The sequence below is a fragment of the Cherax quadricarinatus genome, chromosome 19 (genome assembly GCF_038502225.1).
Source record: "Cherax quadricarinatus isolate ZL_2023a chromosome 19, ASM3850222v1, whole genome shotgun sequence".
In the NCBI taxonomy this organism is placed as follows: domain Eukaryota; kingdom Metazoa; phylum Arthropoda; class Malacostraca; order Decapoda; family Parastacidae; genus Cherax; species Cherax quadricarinatus.
Window position 1 is genome coordinate 47935400 of NC_091310.1, and position 13795 is coordinate 47949194.

At 39.1% G+C, this 13795-nt stretch overlaps 1 protein-coding gene and 1 long non-coding RNA gene across 9 annotated transcripts in view; one reads left to right on the plus strand and one right to left on the minus strand.

Annotated features, from left to right (window-relative positions):
• LOC128688386 (vitellogenin receptor) overlaps positions 1-13795 on the minus strand; it is a 103579-nt gene that overhangs the window by 5516 nt on the left and 84268 nt on the right. For all 8 annotated transcript variants that reach the window (XM_053776229.2, XM_070086806.1, XM_053776230.2 and 5 more), the window contains 3 exons: positions 9911-10079; positions 9414-9535; positions 6057-6133 (listed from right to left, as the gene is read on the minus strand). In XM_053776229.2, coding sequence (XP_053632204.1) covers positions 6057-6133; positions 9414-9535; positions 9911-10079 — 368 coding nt within the window. The remainder of the gene's footprint in view (positions 1-6056; positions 6134-9413; positions 9536-9910; positions 10080-13795) is intronic.
• LOC128688388 (uncharacterized) lies at positions 462-1469 on the plus strand. Its single transcript, XR_008406998.2, has 2 exons — positions 462-693; positions 960-1469. It is a non-coding gene; the product is annotated as an uncharacterized lncRNA (long non-coding RNA).

A 13795-nucleotide genomic window follows, 5' to 3' on the forward strand; every position in this document is an offset into this window, starting at 1 on the left:
GGCAGACTGATCCTAATACTTAAAAACTACTAAGGTCTAGACAGGATAAGAGTGGTTAGCTTTTTTAATTAATCATTATTTTATCTTAATATTAATGCAAGGTAGTCAAAGTTGGAGGTTTATAAAAATAATCTTGAAGCTGCACATAATGAATAACAATTACAAAAATTTCAAACAGTACTTTTTAAGGATGAACAGATGTTTTAATAGACTAGAGGTCATATAATATTTGGGAGAGTTGCTTCAAAGTGGATACATGGTTTGGTTGGTTTTGTTAGTATTGAGAGATGAGATGAATTTTAATCATAGTCCTAAATTTGTATGCAGTCAGGGAATCTTTTCCTGGTTCAGGTAATGAATGCCAAATCTTTGGGCCCTTTGTATGTGAATTGCATTTTTGCATTTTTCTCTTTTTAACCCTTAACGGCACAAGGGCAAGTTCACGTGCCCGTGAACATGTGCATCTTTGCGCGTGTCATCCTGCTCGTGCCGTGCATCTGGATTCCCATTCTTTAATTCTGACCAATCACAAGCCTTCCCTGAGTTGCTTCACCTAAGTGGTGATGGCGTTTGCTGGCTTCCCATTGGTTGAGAGAGCAAAATGTAAACACATGTGGCTTGGCATCGCCCAGAGTGGGTTTTTTCCATCTAGTGACACTAATATACTCTTGAATTTTACCCTCTACACTGTCGGTAAGTACTGATTGTTGTGTTTAGTGTGTACATGAATAGTGTAGGCATATTTTGATATATATATAAAGTTCGTGTGAAGCATAATGTGAGTGTAGCATGCAGTTGAAAAAAGTGCAACAAAAAAAGGAGTGCCTATACTCGCCTCTGCCCTTTTTTTTCCATAGTCCAGTTTCAATAAAATAAATATTTAAAAACAAAATTTCTATTGCATATATAAATTCTGTAGTGGTCTGGATGTATACAGAATGTTTTTATTGTCCTTCCAGATCAATGAGAAATTGTTTTATGGGGAGCCCTCCAACACCAGGTCAAAATATCTCTGCATTTTAGAGGACAGTGACTCAGAACCAGAGGTAGATGACCCAGAATTGCTTGATAGTGATGAATACAGATGCAGAGGTGTCAAGTGATGATGAGGAGGAAGAAAGGCCAGCCAAAAAGCAGAAATTACTGGCAAGCTGCTTAGTTGCAAGTATTGCAGAAGAAAGAATTTTTGTTACATCCTCATCCTACTGTTCTGTATGCAAAATAAATTATGCATAAACGATAAAAATTGCTTCATAGACTTTCATTCTAGCAATTAGTAATATAGAAGGATTGCTCTTCCTCAGGAAACTCAGGAATATAGGACTTGAAAGTTTTATCCCTTTCCAATATGTCCATGTTGCTATGTGTTTCATTTTTATATTTTTCTAATACTTACAAAATGTTTTGATACAAGTTCCATTTATGTTTTTGATACTGCCCGTTTGTATAATAAATTTAAAAAATAGTTACTGGGTGTTTTATTAACAATTGCAAGTTTGCAACATTCACATTTATACTCTCTAGCGCGCACATGCGTGTACTCGCCTATTTGTACTCGCCTATTTGTGGTTGCAGGGGTCGAGTCTTAGCTCCTGGCCCTGCCTCTTCACCGGTTGCTACTGGGCCCTCTCTCTCCCCGCTCCATGAACTTTATCAAACCTCGTCTTAAAACTGTGTATGGTTCCTGCCTCCACTACGTCATTTTCTAGGCTATTCCAATGCCTTACAACTCTATGACTGAAGAAATACTTCCTAACATCTCTCTGCCTCATTTGTGGCCTCTTGTTTCTGTGTCCCCTCCTTGGAACATCCTGTCTTTGTCCACCTTGTCCATTCCACGCAGTATTTTATATGTCGTTATCGTGTCTCCCCCGACCCTCCTGTCCTCCAGTGTCGTCAGGCCGATTTCCCTTAATCTTTCTTCATAGGACATTCCCCTTAGCTCTGGAACTAACCTTGTGGCAAACCTTTGTACTTTTAGTTTCTTGACGTGCTTTATCAAGTGCGGGTTCCAAACAGGTGCTGCATACTCCAGTATGGGCCTGACATACACGGTGTACAGTGTCTTGAACGATTCCTCACTAAGGTATCGGAATGCTGTTCTCAGGTTTGCCAGGCGCCCATATGCTGCAGCAGTTATCTGATTGATGTGTGCTTCCGGAGACATGCTCGGTGTTATACTCACCCCAAGATCTTTCTCCTTGAGTGAGGTTTGCAGTCTTTGGCCACCTAGCCTATACTCTGCCTGTGGTCTTCTGTGCCCTTCCCCTATCTTCATGACTTTGCATTTGGCAGGATTAAATTCGAGAAGCCATTTGCTGGACCAGGTGTCAAGTCTGTCCAGGTCTCTTTGAAGTCCTGCCTGGTCCTCATCAGATTTAATTCTCCTCATTAACTTATCATCATCTGCAAACAGGGACACTTCTGAGTCTAACCCTTCCATCATGTCGTTCATATATACCAAAAATAGCACTGGTCCTAGGACCGACCCCTGTGGGACCCTGCTCGTCACAGGTGCCCACTGTGATACATCATTACGTACCATGACTCGTTGTTGCCTCCCTGTCAGGTATTCTCTGATCCATTGCAGTGCCCTTCCTGTTATATGCGCCTGATGCTCTAGCTTCTGCACTAATCTCTTGTGAGGAACTGTGTCAAAGGCCTTCTTGCAGTCCAAGAAGATGCAATCAACCCACCCCTCTCTCTCGTGTCTTACTTCTGTTATTTTATCATAAAACTCCAGAAGGTTTGTGACACAGGATTTGCCTTCCGTGAATCCGTGCTGGTTGGCATTTATACTCTTGTTCCGTTCCAGGTGCTCCACCACTCTCCTCCTGATATTCTTCTCCATAATTTTGCATACTATACATGTCAATGACACAGGTCTATAGTTTAGTGCCTCTTTTCTGTCTCCTTTTTTAAAAATGGGAACTACATTTGCTGTCTTCCATACCTCAGGTAGTTGCCCAGTTTCCAGGGACGTGTTGAAGATTGTGGTAAGTGGCACGCACAACATATCTGCTCCCTCTCTAAGGACCCACGGGGAGATGTTGTCCGGTCCCATTGCGTTTGAGGTATCGATGTCCCTTAGCAGTTTCTTCACCTCCTCCTCATCTGCATGTATGTCGTCCAACACTTGTTGGTGTATTCCTTGCTGGTGTCCCCATCTGGTCTGTCCCCCTCAGAGTCCTTCCTGTCTCTACTGTAAATACTTCCTTAAATCTTGTGTTGAGCTCCTCACATACCTCTTGATCGTTTCTTGTGAGTTCTCCACCTTCTTTCCTCAGCCTTATCACCTGGTCCTTGACTGTTGTCTTCCTCCTAATGTGGCTATACAGCAGTTTCGGGTCAGATTTGACTTTCGATGCTATGTCGTTTTCATACTGTCGCTGGGCCTCCCTCCTTATCTGTGCATACTCGTTTCTGGCTCTTCTACTAATCTCCTTGTTTTCCTGGGTCCTATGCCTCCTGTACCTTTTCCATTCTCTGTTGCACTTAGTTTTTGCCTCCCTACACCTTCGGGGTAAACCAAGGACTCGTTTTGGTCTTCGTATTATTTCTGTTTCCCTTGGGAACAAACCTTTCCTCTGCCTCCTTGCACTTTGTTGCCACATATTCCATCATCTCGTTTACTGATTTTCCTACCATTTCTCTGTCCCACCGAACCTCCTGCAGGAAGTTTCTCATACCTGTGTAGTCCCCCCTTTTATAGTTTGGCCTGTCCCCTTCAGTTCCTGTTATCTTCTCCACTTTTAACTACTATATAATCAAAACTCAGAACCACGTGATCGCTAGCTCCAAGGGGCCTCTCGTAAGTGATGTCCTCAATGTCTGAACTGCTCAGGGTGAACACAAGATCCAGTCTGTGTGTGTGTGTGTGTGTGTGTGTGTGTGTGTGTGTGTGTGTGTGTGTGTGTGTGTGTGTGTGTGTGTGTGTGTGTGTGTGTGTGTGTGTGTGTGTGTGTGTGTGTGTGTGTGTGTGTGTGTGCATATATTTGTACGCTCGTGTGCAGTGCGCCCTCATGTGGGTGTATGACCCACTTAATATTTGTATTTATAACTCATTACAATTGTGACCAGGTGTGGACGTATCTGGCTCATTACTTTGTAATTTGTTCATGACTAACCATGTATAGGAGTGAGGCTGATTCATTACCTTTGTAACTTGCCACGATTGTGACCAGATCTACCCAAGTTCATTACCTTTTTAACTAGTTCAGCTATCATAATTTTGGGGTCCAGCCCCTGGACCCATTATGTACCTCTGTAATCTTTTGACTACTGCCCACAGGATGGGTATGGGTGCATAATAAAGATATTAAACTAAACTATCTTCACAGATTAGCAACTGCTCGAAAAATAACCACCAGAATTCCATTTAAATGGGCTCATTCAACTTATATTGAGATACTCTATCCACTCTAGGGAGTTAAGTTCGAAATTCTAATTTCTCGTAACCTGCCCTCACAAGGGTTAACTTTAGTAATGTTTACAGGAGAAGGGGTTACTAGTCCCTTGCTCCCAGCATTTTAGTCACCTCTTACGACACGCATGGCTTACGGAGGAAGAATTCTGTCCCACTTCCCCATGGAGATAAGAGGAAATAAACAAGAACAAGAACTAGTAAGAAAATACATAAAAGAAAACCCAGAGGGGTGTGTATATATATGCTTGTACATCCAAGTGTAGTGTGACCAAAGTGTAAGTGGAAGTAGCAAGACATACCTGAAATCTTGCATGCTTATGAGACAGAAAAAAAGACACCAGCAATCCTACCATCATGTAAAGCTATTACATGCTTCTGTTTTACACTCACTTGGCAGGACGGTAGTATATAGTTCTACTGTCTTCTAGTTATGTCCTAGAATCTGTATTGATGAAGCCACTGGTTGGCAAAACGTCTACAACAGAGATAACCAGATGTTGCACATGTGTCTTAACTTTCATCAGGAGGGTAGTACCTCCCTGGGTGGCTGCTGTCTACCAACTTACTACCTAAAATATGCTGGATGTGGGAATGAAATTTAAGATTAGTCAAGGTGAAGACCTAGAAATTTATCCTCAGTGTGTCTTGTAATGGGGGAGCATATTTAAGGCTCTGTTTCCAAACAATATGAAGTAGGGCTTTTGTTTCTATTGAGTGACTTTGTTGGTTGTCATCCAAGTAGATATTTTTTGAAGGTCGTCATTTACAGTGTCTAAGTATAGCCAAGTTTGAGTGGGAAAAGACAATTTTAGCTGCTACTCTTACGTGTAGTAAGATGTTCAGTTGTTGCCGCTGTTGAAAGGAGTGCTTTCCCGTACTAGCACGAGAACTAAATCCTGTTATCTCTTGATTCAAGAAATAATAGGATCTGCAAATTTGTTTTGTAAAGGGAGGAAAATTATACAAATGTTTCCAAAAGTTTAATTGGGAAATAAGGTACTAGATAGTATTTATGTACCTTGGATTCAAGGTAGTAGGTTGGTAGACAGCAACTGCCCAGGGAGGTACTACCATCTTGCCAAGCGAGTGTAAAACGAAAGCCTGTAATTGTTTTACATGATAGTAGGATTGCTGGTGTCTTTTGTCTGTCTCATAAATATGCAAGATTACAGGTACGTCTTGCTGCTTCTACTTACACTTAGGTCACACTACACATACGTGTACAAGCATATATATACACACCCCTCTGGGTTTTCTGCTATTTTCTTTCTAGTTCTTGTTTATTTCCTCTTATCTCCATGGGGAAGTGGGACAGAATTCTTCTTCCGTAAGCCATGTGTGTTGCAAGAGGCGACTAAAATGCCGGGAGCAAGGGGCTAGTAACCCCTTCTCCTGTATATATTACTAAATGTAAAAGGAGAAACTTTTGTTTTTCCTTTTGGGCCACCCTGCCTCGGTGGGATACGGCCGGTGTGTTGAAAGAAGAAATACCTTGGATAAGAAAAAATCAACTGCAATATAAAAGGAATCTTCCTCTTCCAAAAGCAACATACTTGTAAATAGAAATATACTTTAATGTCTATATACTGTACCATCTTTACCAAGGGACAGGTTAAGAAAAAGTACCTACCTGCAGATAAAGTCTGTACTGGAGTGAGGCTCACACTCCCCTCCACTCTTACAGTAGTTACTGCCACAAGATGTTACCTGAAAAGTTGTCAGGCAGCATAACTTATTTATCATCATTCTGATAAATAAACTTTTTATGTCTCAAGGATTAATTTTACAAAGTGGAACCCTGAAAGTTTGGCTTGATAAGGGATGGGAAAAAATAATGAAGTTTTTATTAGTCTGAAGATACTGATCATAAAAATCAAAGGAATTTCTTTAAAAAATTACAAAAGTAGAAACTGAAGTACAGTATATATCAAATAAAAAATTACTCTCCAATCCTGTTGTACAGTAATTCTTTTCTTCTAAACTATAGAAGAAAATAAAATCTAATTTCTTGTTGGACATACAAAGAAGCTACATGCAAGTTTTGATACAATTATAGTAAAAAAAGATGATTTGATACAATGGTACATGTCAAAAAAAAAAAAAAAGCCACTTATTTTGCATAGCATTTCAGGTAAATGTATATTATTTAACTGTAGGCATAGCATATAATTTTAGGCAATTACAGATAGTTTGTATTAGATCAATGATGTGCATTTTATTGAGTAATAGAATTATAGTGGTGACAATATTGCACAAGTATTTACTGGCATTTACTGGATGAAACGTATAAGATTTAATACGTGTTTTTTTTTAACAATGTTATTAAAGTTGTTGGCAGATAAACAATAAGCAGCTTTATTTTTTTGTGTAGTATAGTGTAGTTTAGATGTAATAAAATATTGTCTAGCACAAAAAAAGCCACTAGCATTCTCGTGCATTTTAGGCAGACTAATGCTAATATACTACTTAAGATTAACCCTTTCAGGGTCCGTCCCGTAGATCTACGGCTTTATGTTCAGGGTCCAAACTGTAGATCTACGCCATGAGCTCAGCTCACTCTGATAAACTGTGAGTGGTACATTTGGGCCTAGATATGAGAGAATACATCTATGTGGTATGCGTGCACCACATAAAACAGATCCTGCAGCACACTGTGTATACTGAGAGAAAAAAAATGAAATCATGATTTTTCGATTAAAACAGCAACTTTGCAGTGTTTTTTCATATGTTTTTTATAGTTGTATTTGCGATTTCTTGGTCTCATTTGATAGAATGGAAGACATATTACAGAAATAGAGATGATTTTGATTGGTTTTAGCACTGGAAATGGCTTGAAACTGAGCTCAGAGTAGCAGAAATGTTAAATTTTTGCCGATATTCAAGAGTAAACAAACGACCTCACACGTCTAATACACGCCAGCTGGTGGGTCTAATATACATTCACAAATATGGTGATGATATTTATACAATTATTACAGTATTGCATAACAGTAAATCTTCTATTTTTTTGTGTGAATAAAAATTCATTATGTGAATAAAAAATCAAAATGGAATTTATTTGTAAAGCCTCAAAACATAACTAATGAACAGAGGAAATGTTAGTTTAGTGCCAGGAATGCCTACCTTGTTCATTCTGGACCCTATTTTGAAATTGGAATATTTTGAACTTTGTGTTAAATTGGCCAAATTAACAATTTCCGATCACTTTATTTTGTAGTTGAAACAGTTGACTTGGCGATTTCTTGTGCTCAATCGATAGAATAGAAGTAATACTAGTGAAGTTGAAAGTGAACATAGAAAAGAGTAAGGTGATGAGGGTATCAAATGATTTAGATAAAGAAAAATTGGATATCAAATTGGGGAGGAGGAGTATGGAAGAAGTGAATGTTTTCAGATACTTAGGAGTTGACGTGTCGGCGGATGGATTTATGAAGGATGAGGTTAATCATAGAATTGATGAGGGAAAAAAGGAGAGTGGTGCGTTGAGGTATATGTGGAGTCAAAAAACGTTATCTATGGAGGCAAAGAAGGGAATGTATGAAAGTATAGTAGTACCAACACTCTTATATGGATGTGAAGCTTGGGTGGTAAATGCAGCAGCGAGGAGACGGTTGGAGGCAGTGGAGATGTCCTGTCTAAGGGCAATGTGTGGTGTAAATATTATGCAGAAAATTCGGAGTGTGGAAATTAGGAGAAGGTGTGGAGTTAATAAAAGCATTAGTCAGAGGGCAGAAGAGGGGTTGTTGAGGTGGTTTGGTCATTTAGAGAGAATGGATCAAAGTAGAATGACATGGAAAGCATATAAATCTATAGGGGAAGGAAAGAGGGGTAGGGGTCGTCCTCGAAAGGGTTGGAAAGAGGGGGTAAAGGAGGTTTTGTGGGTGAGGGGCTTGGACTTCCAGCAAGCGTGCATGAGCGTGTTAGATAGGAGTGAATGGAGACGAATGATACTTGGGACCTGACGATCTGTTGGAGTGTGAGCAGGGTAATATTTAGTGAAGGGATTCAGGGAAACCGGTTATTTTCATATAGTCGGACTTGAGTCCTGGAAATGGGAAGTACAATGCCTGCACTTTAAAGGAGGGGTTTGGGATATTGGCAGTTTGGAGGGATATGTTGTGTATCTCTATACGTATATGCTTCTAAGCTGTTGTATTCTGAGCACCTCTGCAAAAGCAGTGATAATGTGTGAGTGTGGTGAAAGTGTTGAATGATGATGAAAGTATTTTCTTTTTGGGGATTTTCTTTCTTTTTTTTTTGGGTCACCCTGCCTCGGTGGGAGACGACCGACTTGTTGGAAAAAAAAAAAAAAAAAACTTGTGAAATAGCTAAGAATTTGGTTGACTGGAATAATGTAATTGGCCTAAAATGGGAGTCAAAGTCGGCAAAATCGCCGATTCGTAAATATCGCTGACACATCAAAATTCGCGAGAGCATAATTTCGTCAATTTTCCACCAAATTTCGTACTTTTTGTTTTATTACCTTCACAAAAAGATTCTCTACGATTTCATAAGAAAAAATAAATTTTTTTTTTGAAAATTCTTGGACACTGGTGCGTGACTCCAGATTTGGGCCTTGGACCCTGAAAGGGTTAAACAGGTTGAGTGGTAAAATTTTAATAATGCATTACAAAAAGAGAGGTAGCAAAAATATTACAATTAGTACAATTTACAATAGAGGGGTAGCAAAATATAAAAAGTAGCACAATTTACAATGGTACAATTTTAAATGCGCATTTTCATGTAGCGAGTTCCATATTTTTGGGCGTTTTATTTGCATGTAGTTTCTAAACAGGTTTAGTCAAACGTGATGTATCACAGAGCACAGAAATACATGTTCCTTGTATTGTGTTCATGTATTCTGTTGCATCTTACCAAAATGTTAAAGTTTTAGGTTAGAGTTTGTACTAAGTGCCCTGTATACATTACCAGTGTATTTCAGCCAAACTTTGCTGTATGGTTACTATATTGAAGTTTTCCTGCTTACCTCTACACATTTCCCATCTCCATCTGTAGATTCAGTATAGCTTACTTGACATAAGCACTTGGCTGTGTTATTGTATGAAGTACAAAGTTGCTGACACACACTTGATGAACACGCATCCTTCCCTGGAACACGACCAGTTACTGTTTATGCATTATAATTTGCAGAGGACTCATTTTTATGCTTATTTTCAGATGGAACAAATGAGTTTACCTACATGTTACTTGTGAACAGATGAAGCCACAAGTGCTCCACAAATTAATTTCCAAGATGAACTTGGGTGAAAACTAAAACTGATTAACTTTTGAAGTGATCTATAAAATCTTACAATGATTACTGTTTGTATATAACAAGTCTTGGCTTTTTATACGACAAAACTATGCTTACTTTTAGAAAAGGAAATGAAACATTTCTGCATTACCAATTACTGATCAATTTAAAAAAAAATCAATATCACTACAGTGATATTTACACTTGCATTAATACAGCAAATAACTTACCAATATTCATAATTGGAAGAACAACAACCAGGACCTTGGCAGCCAAGGTAAAGGGCTTTGACTGACATGACCTGCCATCTGTCTTGTCACAGTGGATAATTTCTCTGCCTCCAAGATTAATCCACATTACCCAGTCATTACTCAAAGACAAACTAATAGGTGAGTGAACCTAAATAAAATAAATTTAAGTGCATATTATATAATTTCTGTACTGCAAATCCTAAAACTAATATAATTAATTACAAGGCATTTAGCATCTTGTTATTATACCTTATACTGTACCTGCTTGTTAAAAAGCTGCAACAAAATTTTGAGTAGTTTTTATATTCAAATTATAAGCAAGGTAAATTTAATAATATGCTTGATCTGGATGTTTGGATCAAGATAAAAACACACTTTCTTGCATAAATTACATTCCTCCTACTCCACAGTATGTGACTGACTGTATTATTCTTAAGTTCATAAATATGAAATTAGTTCTTATCTTTTCTTAGTTTTCAGATTGTAAATATAATAATCATGATAAGCCTCAAATGATCCTCCATGGGGAAGTGGAACAGAATTCTTCCTCCGTAAGCCATGCGTGTCGTAAGAGGCGACTAAAATGCCGGGAGCAATGGGCTAGTAACCACTTCTCCTGTATATATTACTAAATGTAAAAGGAGAAACTTTCGTTTTTCCTTTTGGGCCACCCTGCCTTGGTGGGATACGGCCGGTGTGTTGAAAGAAGAAGCCTCAAATGACATGTGTGTGTCAAGGCTAGAGAGGGTGGAGATCAGTTTTATTAATATGCAACAGAAGAGCTGAGTTACTCACTCTGCATGATGTACATAGTATGCAATTTCATTAAGAAGTAAACAACTACTGTACATGGTAAGTGGCAAGCATTGTGTAATATTAAACAAAACTTTACCTTTTAACTTAGAGTTTATATTCTGATCGGCAAAGTCCTGTACAATACATGTATATAAAAATCTATTTGGCTAATATGAGTACATCAAAAATTATTCAAAAGCACACATTTTGAGTAATTGCATAAATTTAAATTTAAAAGACAAAAAATCAGTAATTCCCCATGAAAGATTACACTGGAAGAATAAATGAACTTATTCCTGTATTGTATTAAGATTTGCAGCTTGAAAGGAGAAATTTAACAGTCATAAGGGAGCAATTGTCCTCATGGAAAATTAGAATAATATGGGTAAGAAGGGGGGTTGGGCATCTAGAAGAATCAGTGCTTGGTCCCATGTTTACAGTTCATACACAGAAGAAATTAACTATGCTGCCATCATTATCAGCTTTCAGTTATCTTAATGTAATATTATCAATGCCAATTTTCTACTATCTCAGCTAATTTACTGTCATTACAATAACAACAATTTAAGTAAAGCAATTTTTAGTCCACTAGTTGCAGTTAATGTACTATAATTCATACTAAATCATAGGTGATAAGCTACATCAAAATCTCCACTATTAAGGCTGAAAAGTTGTTACTGGATTATGTTAGGCACTCAAACCCCACTGTCCACCATACCAGTGAAGTAACTGAGCATGAAAGTGGAGGAAATGGGGAGGTATGGGGGCAAAGTAGGAAGAAAAAGACTCCACAGTTGTAAACCAAGGGGAGAGTGCCTCTTGAAGGATACTAGAAAGTTATTCACAGATAGTTTTAGAATTCCGTCATCCAATAGGTAGTTAAGTGCTACAAGCACTGAAAAACTGAGTTACATGAAATATTAAACACTGAAGATAAGACACCACAAGCATAGCCCTGATTTCGTAATTTTTTTTTTCAATGAACTGGCCATATCCCACCGAGGCAGGGTGGCCTAAAAAGAAAAATTAAAGTTTATCTTTTTGAATTTAGTAATGTATACAGGAGAAGGGGTTACTAGCCCCTTGCTCCCAGCATTTTAGCTGCCTCTTACAGCAGCTATAACCAGGTAATACTCCATGGGGGAGTGGAATAGAATTCTTCCTCCATAAGCCATGCGTGTCATAAGAGGCGACTAAAATGCCGGGAGCAAGGGGCTAGTAACCCCTTCTCCTGTATACTATATTACTAAATTTAAAAGGCAAAACTTTTGTTTTTCCTTTTGGGCCACCCCGCCTCAGTGGGATATGGCTGGTGCGTTGAAAGAAAGAACCAGGTAATAATCACAATTAGGTTATCATAGAGAATATCAGCAAAGTTGTCAAATGCTATCACACATTATACTATAGCAACATTCATTTTTTTTTATTATCACACTGGCCGATTCCCACCAAGGCAGGGTGGCCCGAAAAAGAAAAACTTTCACCATCATTCACTCCATCACTGTCTTGCCAGAAGGGTGCTTTACACTACAGTTTTTAAACTGCAACATTAACACCCCTCCTTCAGAGTGCAGGCACTGTACTTCCCATCTCCAGGACTCAAGTCCGGCCTGCCAGTTTCCCTGAACCCCTTCATAAATGTTACTTTGCTCACACTCCAACAGCACGTCAAGTATTAAAAAACACTTGTCTCCATTCACTCCTATCAAACACGCTCACGCATGCCTGCTGGAAGTCCAAGCCCCTCGCACACAAAACCTCCTTTACCCCCTCCCTCCAACCTTTCCTAGGCCAACCCCTACCCTGCCTTCCTTCCACTACAGACTGATACACTCTTGAAGTCACTCTGTTTCGCTCCATTCTCTCTACATGTCCAAACCACCTCAACAACCCTTCCTCAGCCCTCTGGGCAACAGTTTTGGTAATCCCTCACCTCCTCCTAACTTCCAAACTACGAATTCTCTGCATTATATTCACACCACACATTGCCTTCAGACATGACATCTCCACTGCCTCCAGCCTTCTCCTCGCTGCAACATTCATCACCCATGCTTCACACCTATATAAGAGCGTTGGTAAAACTATACTCTCATACATTCCCCTCTTTGCGTCCAAGGACAAAGTTCTTTGTCTCCACAGACTCCTAAGTGCACCACTCACCCTTTTCCCCTCATTGATTCTATGATTCACCTCATCTTTCATAGACCCATTCACCTCCTCCATACTCTCTCCCTCCAATCTGATATCCAATCTTTCATCACCTAATCTTTTTGTTATCCTCATAACCTTACTCTTTCCTGTATTCACTTTTAATTTTCTTCTTTTGCACACCCTACCAAATCCATCCACCAATCTCTGCAACTTCTCTTCAGAATCTCCCAAGAGCAGTATTATCAGCAAAGAGCAACTGTGACAACTCCCACTTTATGTGTGATTCTTTATCTTTTAACTCCACGCCTCTTGCCAAGACCCCTCGCATTTACTTCTCTTACAACCCCATCTATAAATATATTAAACAACCACGGTGACATCACACATCCTTGTCTAAGGCCTATTTTTACTGGGAAATAATTTCCCTCTTTCCTACATACTCTAACTTGAGCCTCACTATCCTCATAAAAACTCTTCACTGCTTTCAGTAACCTACCTCCTACACCATACACCTGCAACATCTGCCACATTGCCCCCCTATCCACCCTGTCATACGCCTTTTCCAAATCCATAAATGCCACAAAGACCTCTTTAGCCTTATCTAAATACTGTTCACTTATATGTTTCACTGTAAACACCCCCCCACCTTTCCTAAAGCCTCCTTGTTCATCTGCTATCCTATTCTCCGTCTTACTCTTAATTCTTTCTATAATAACTCTGCCATACACTTTACCAGGTATACTCAACAGACTTATCCCCCTATAATTTTTGCACTCTCTTTTGTCCCCTTTGCCTTTATACAAAGGAACTATGCATGCTCTCTGCGAATCCCTAGGTACCTTACCCTCTTCTATGCATTTATTAAATAATTGCACCAACCACTCCAAAACTATATCCCCACCTGCTTTTAACATTTCT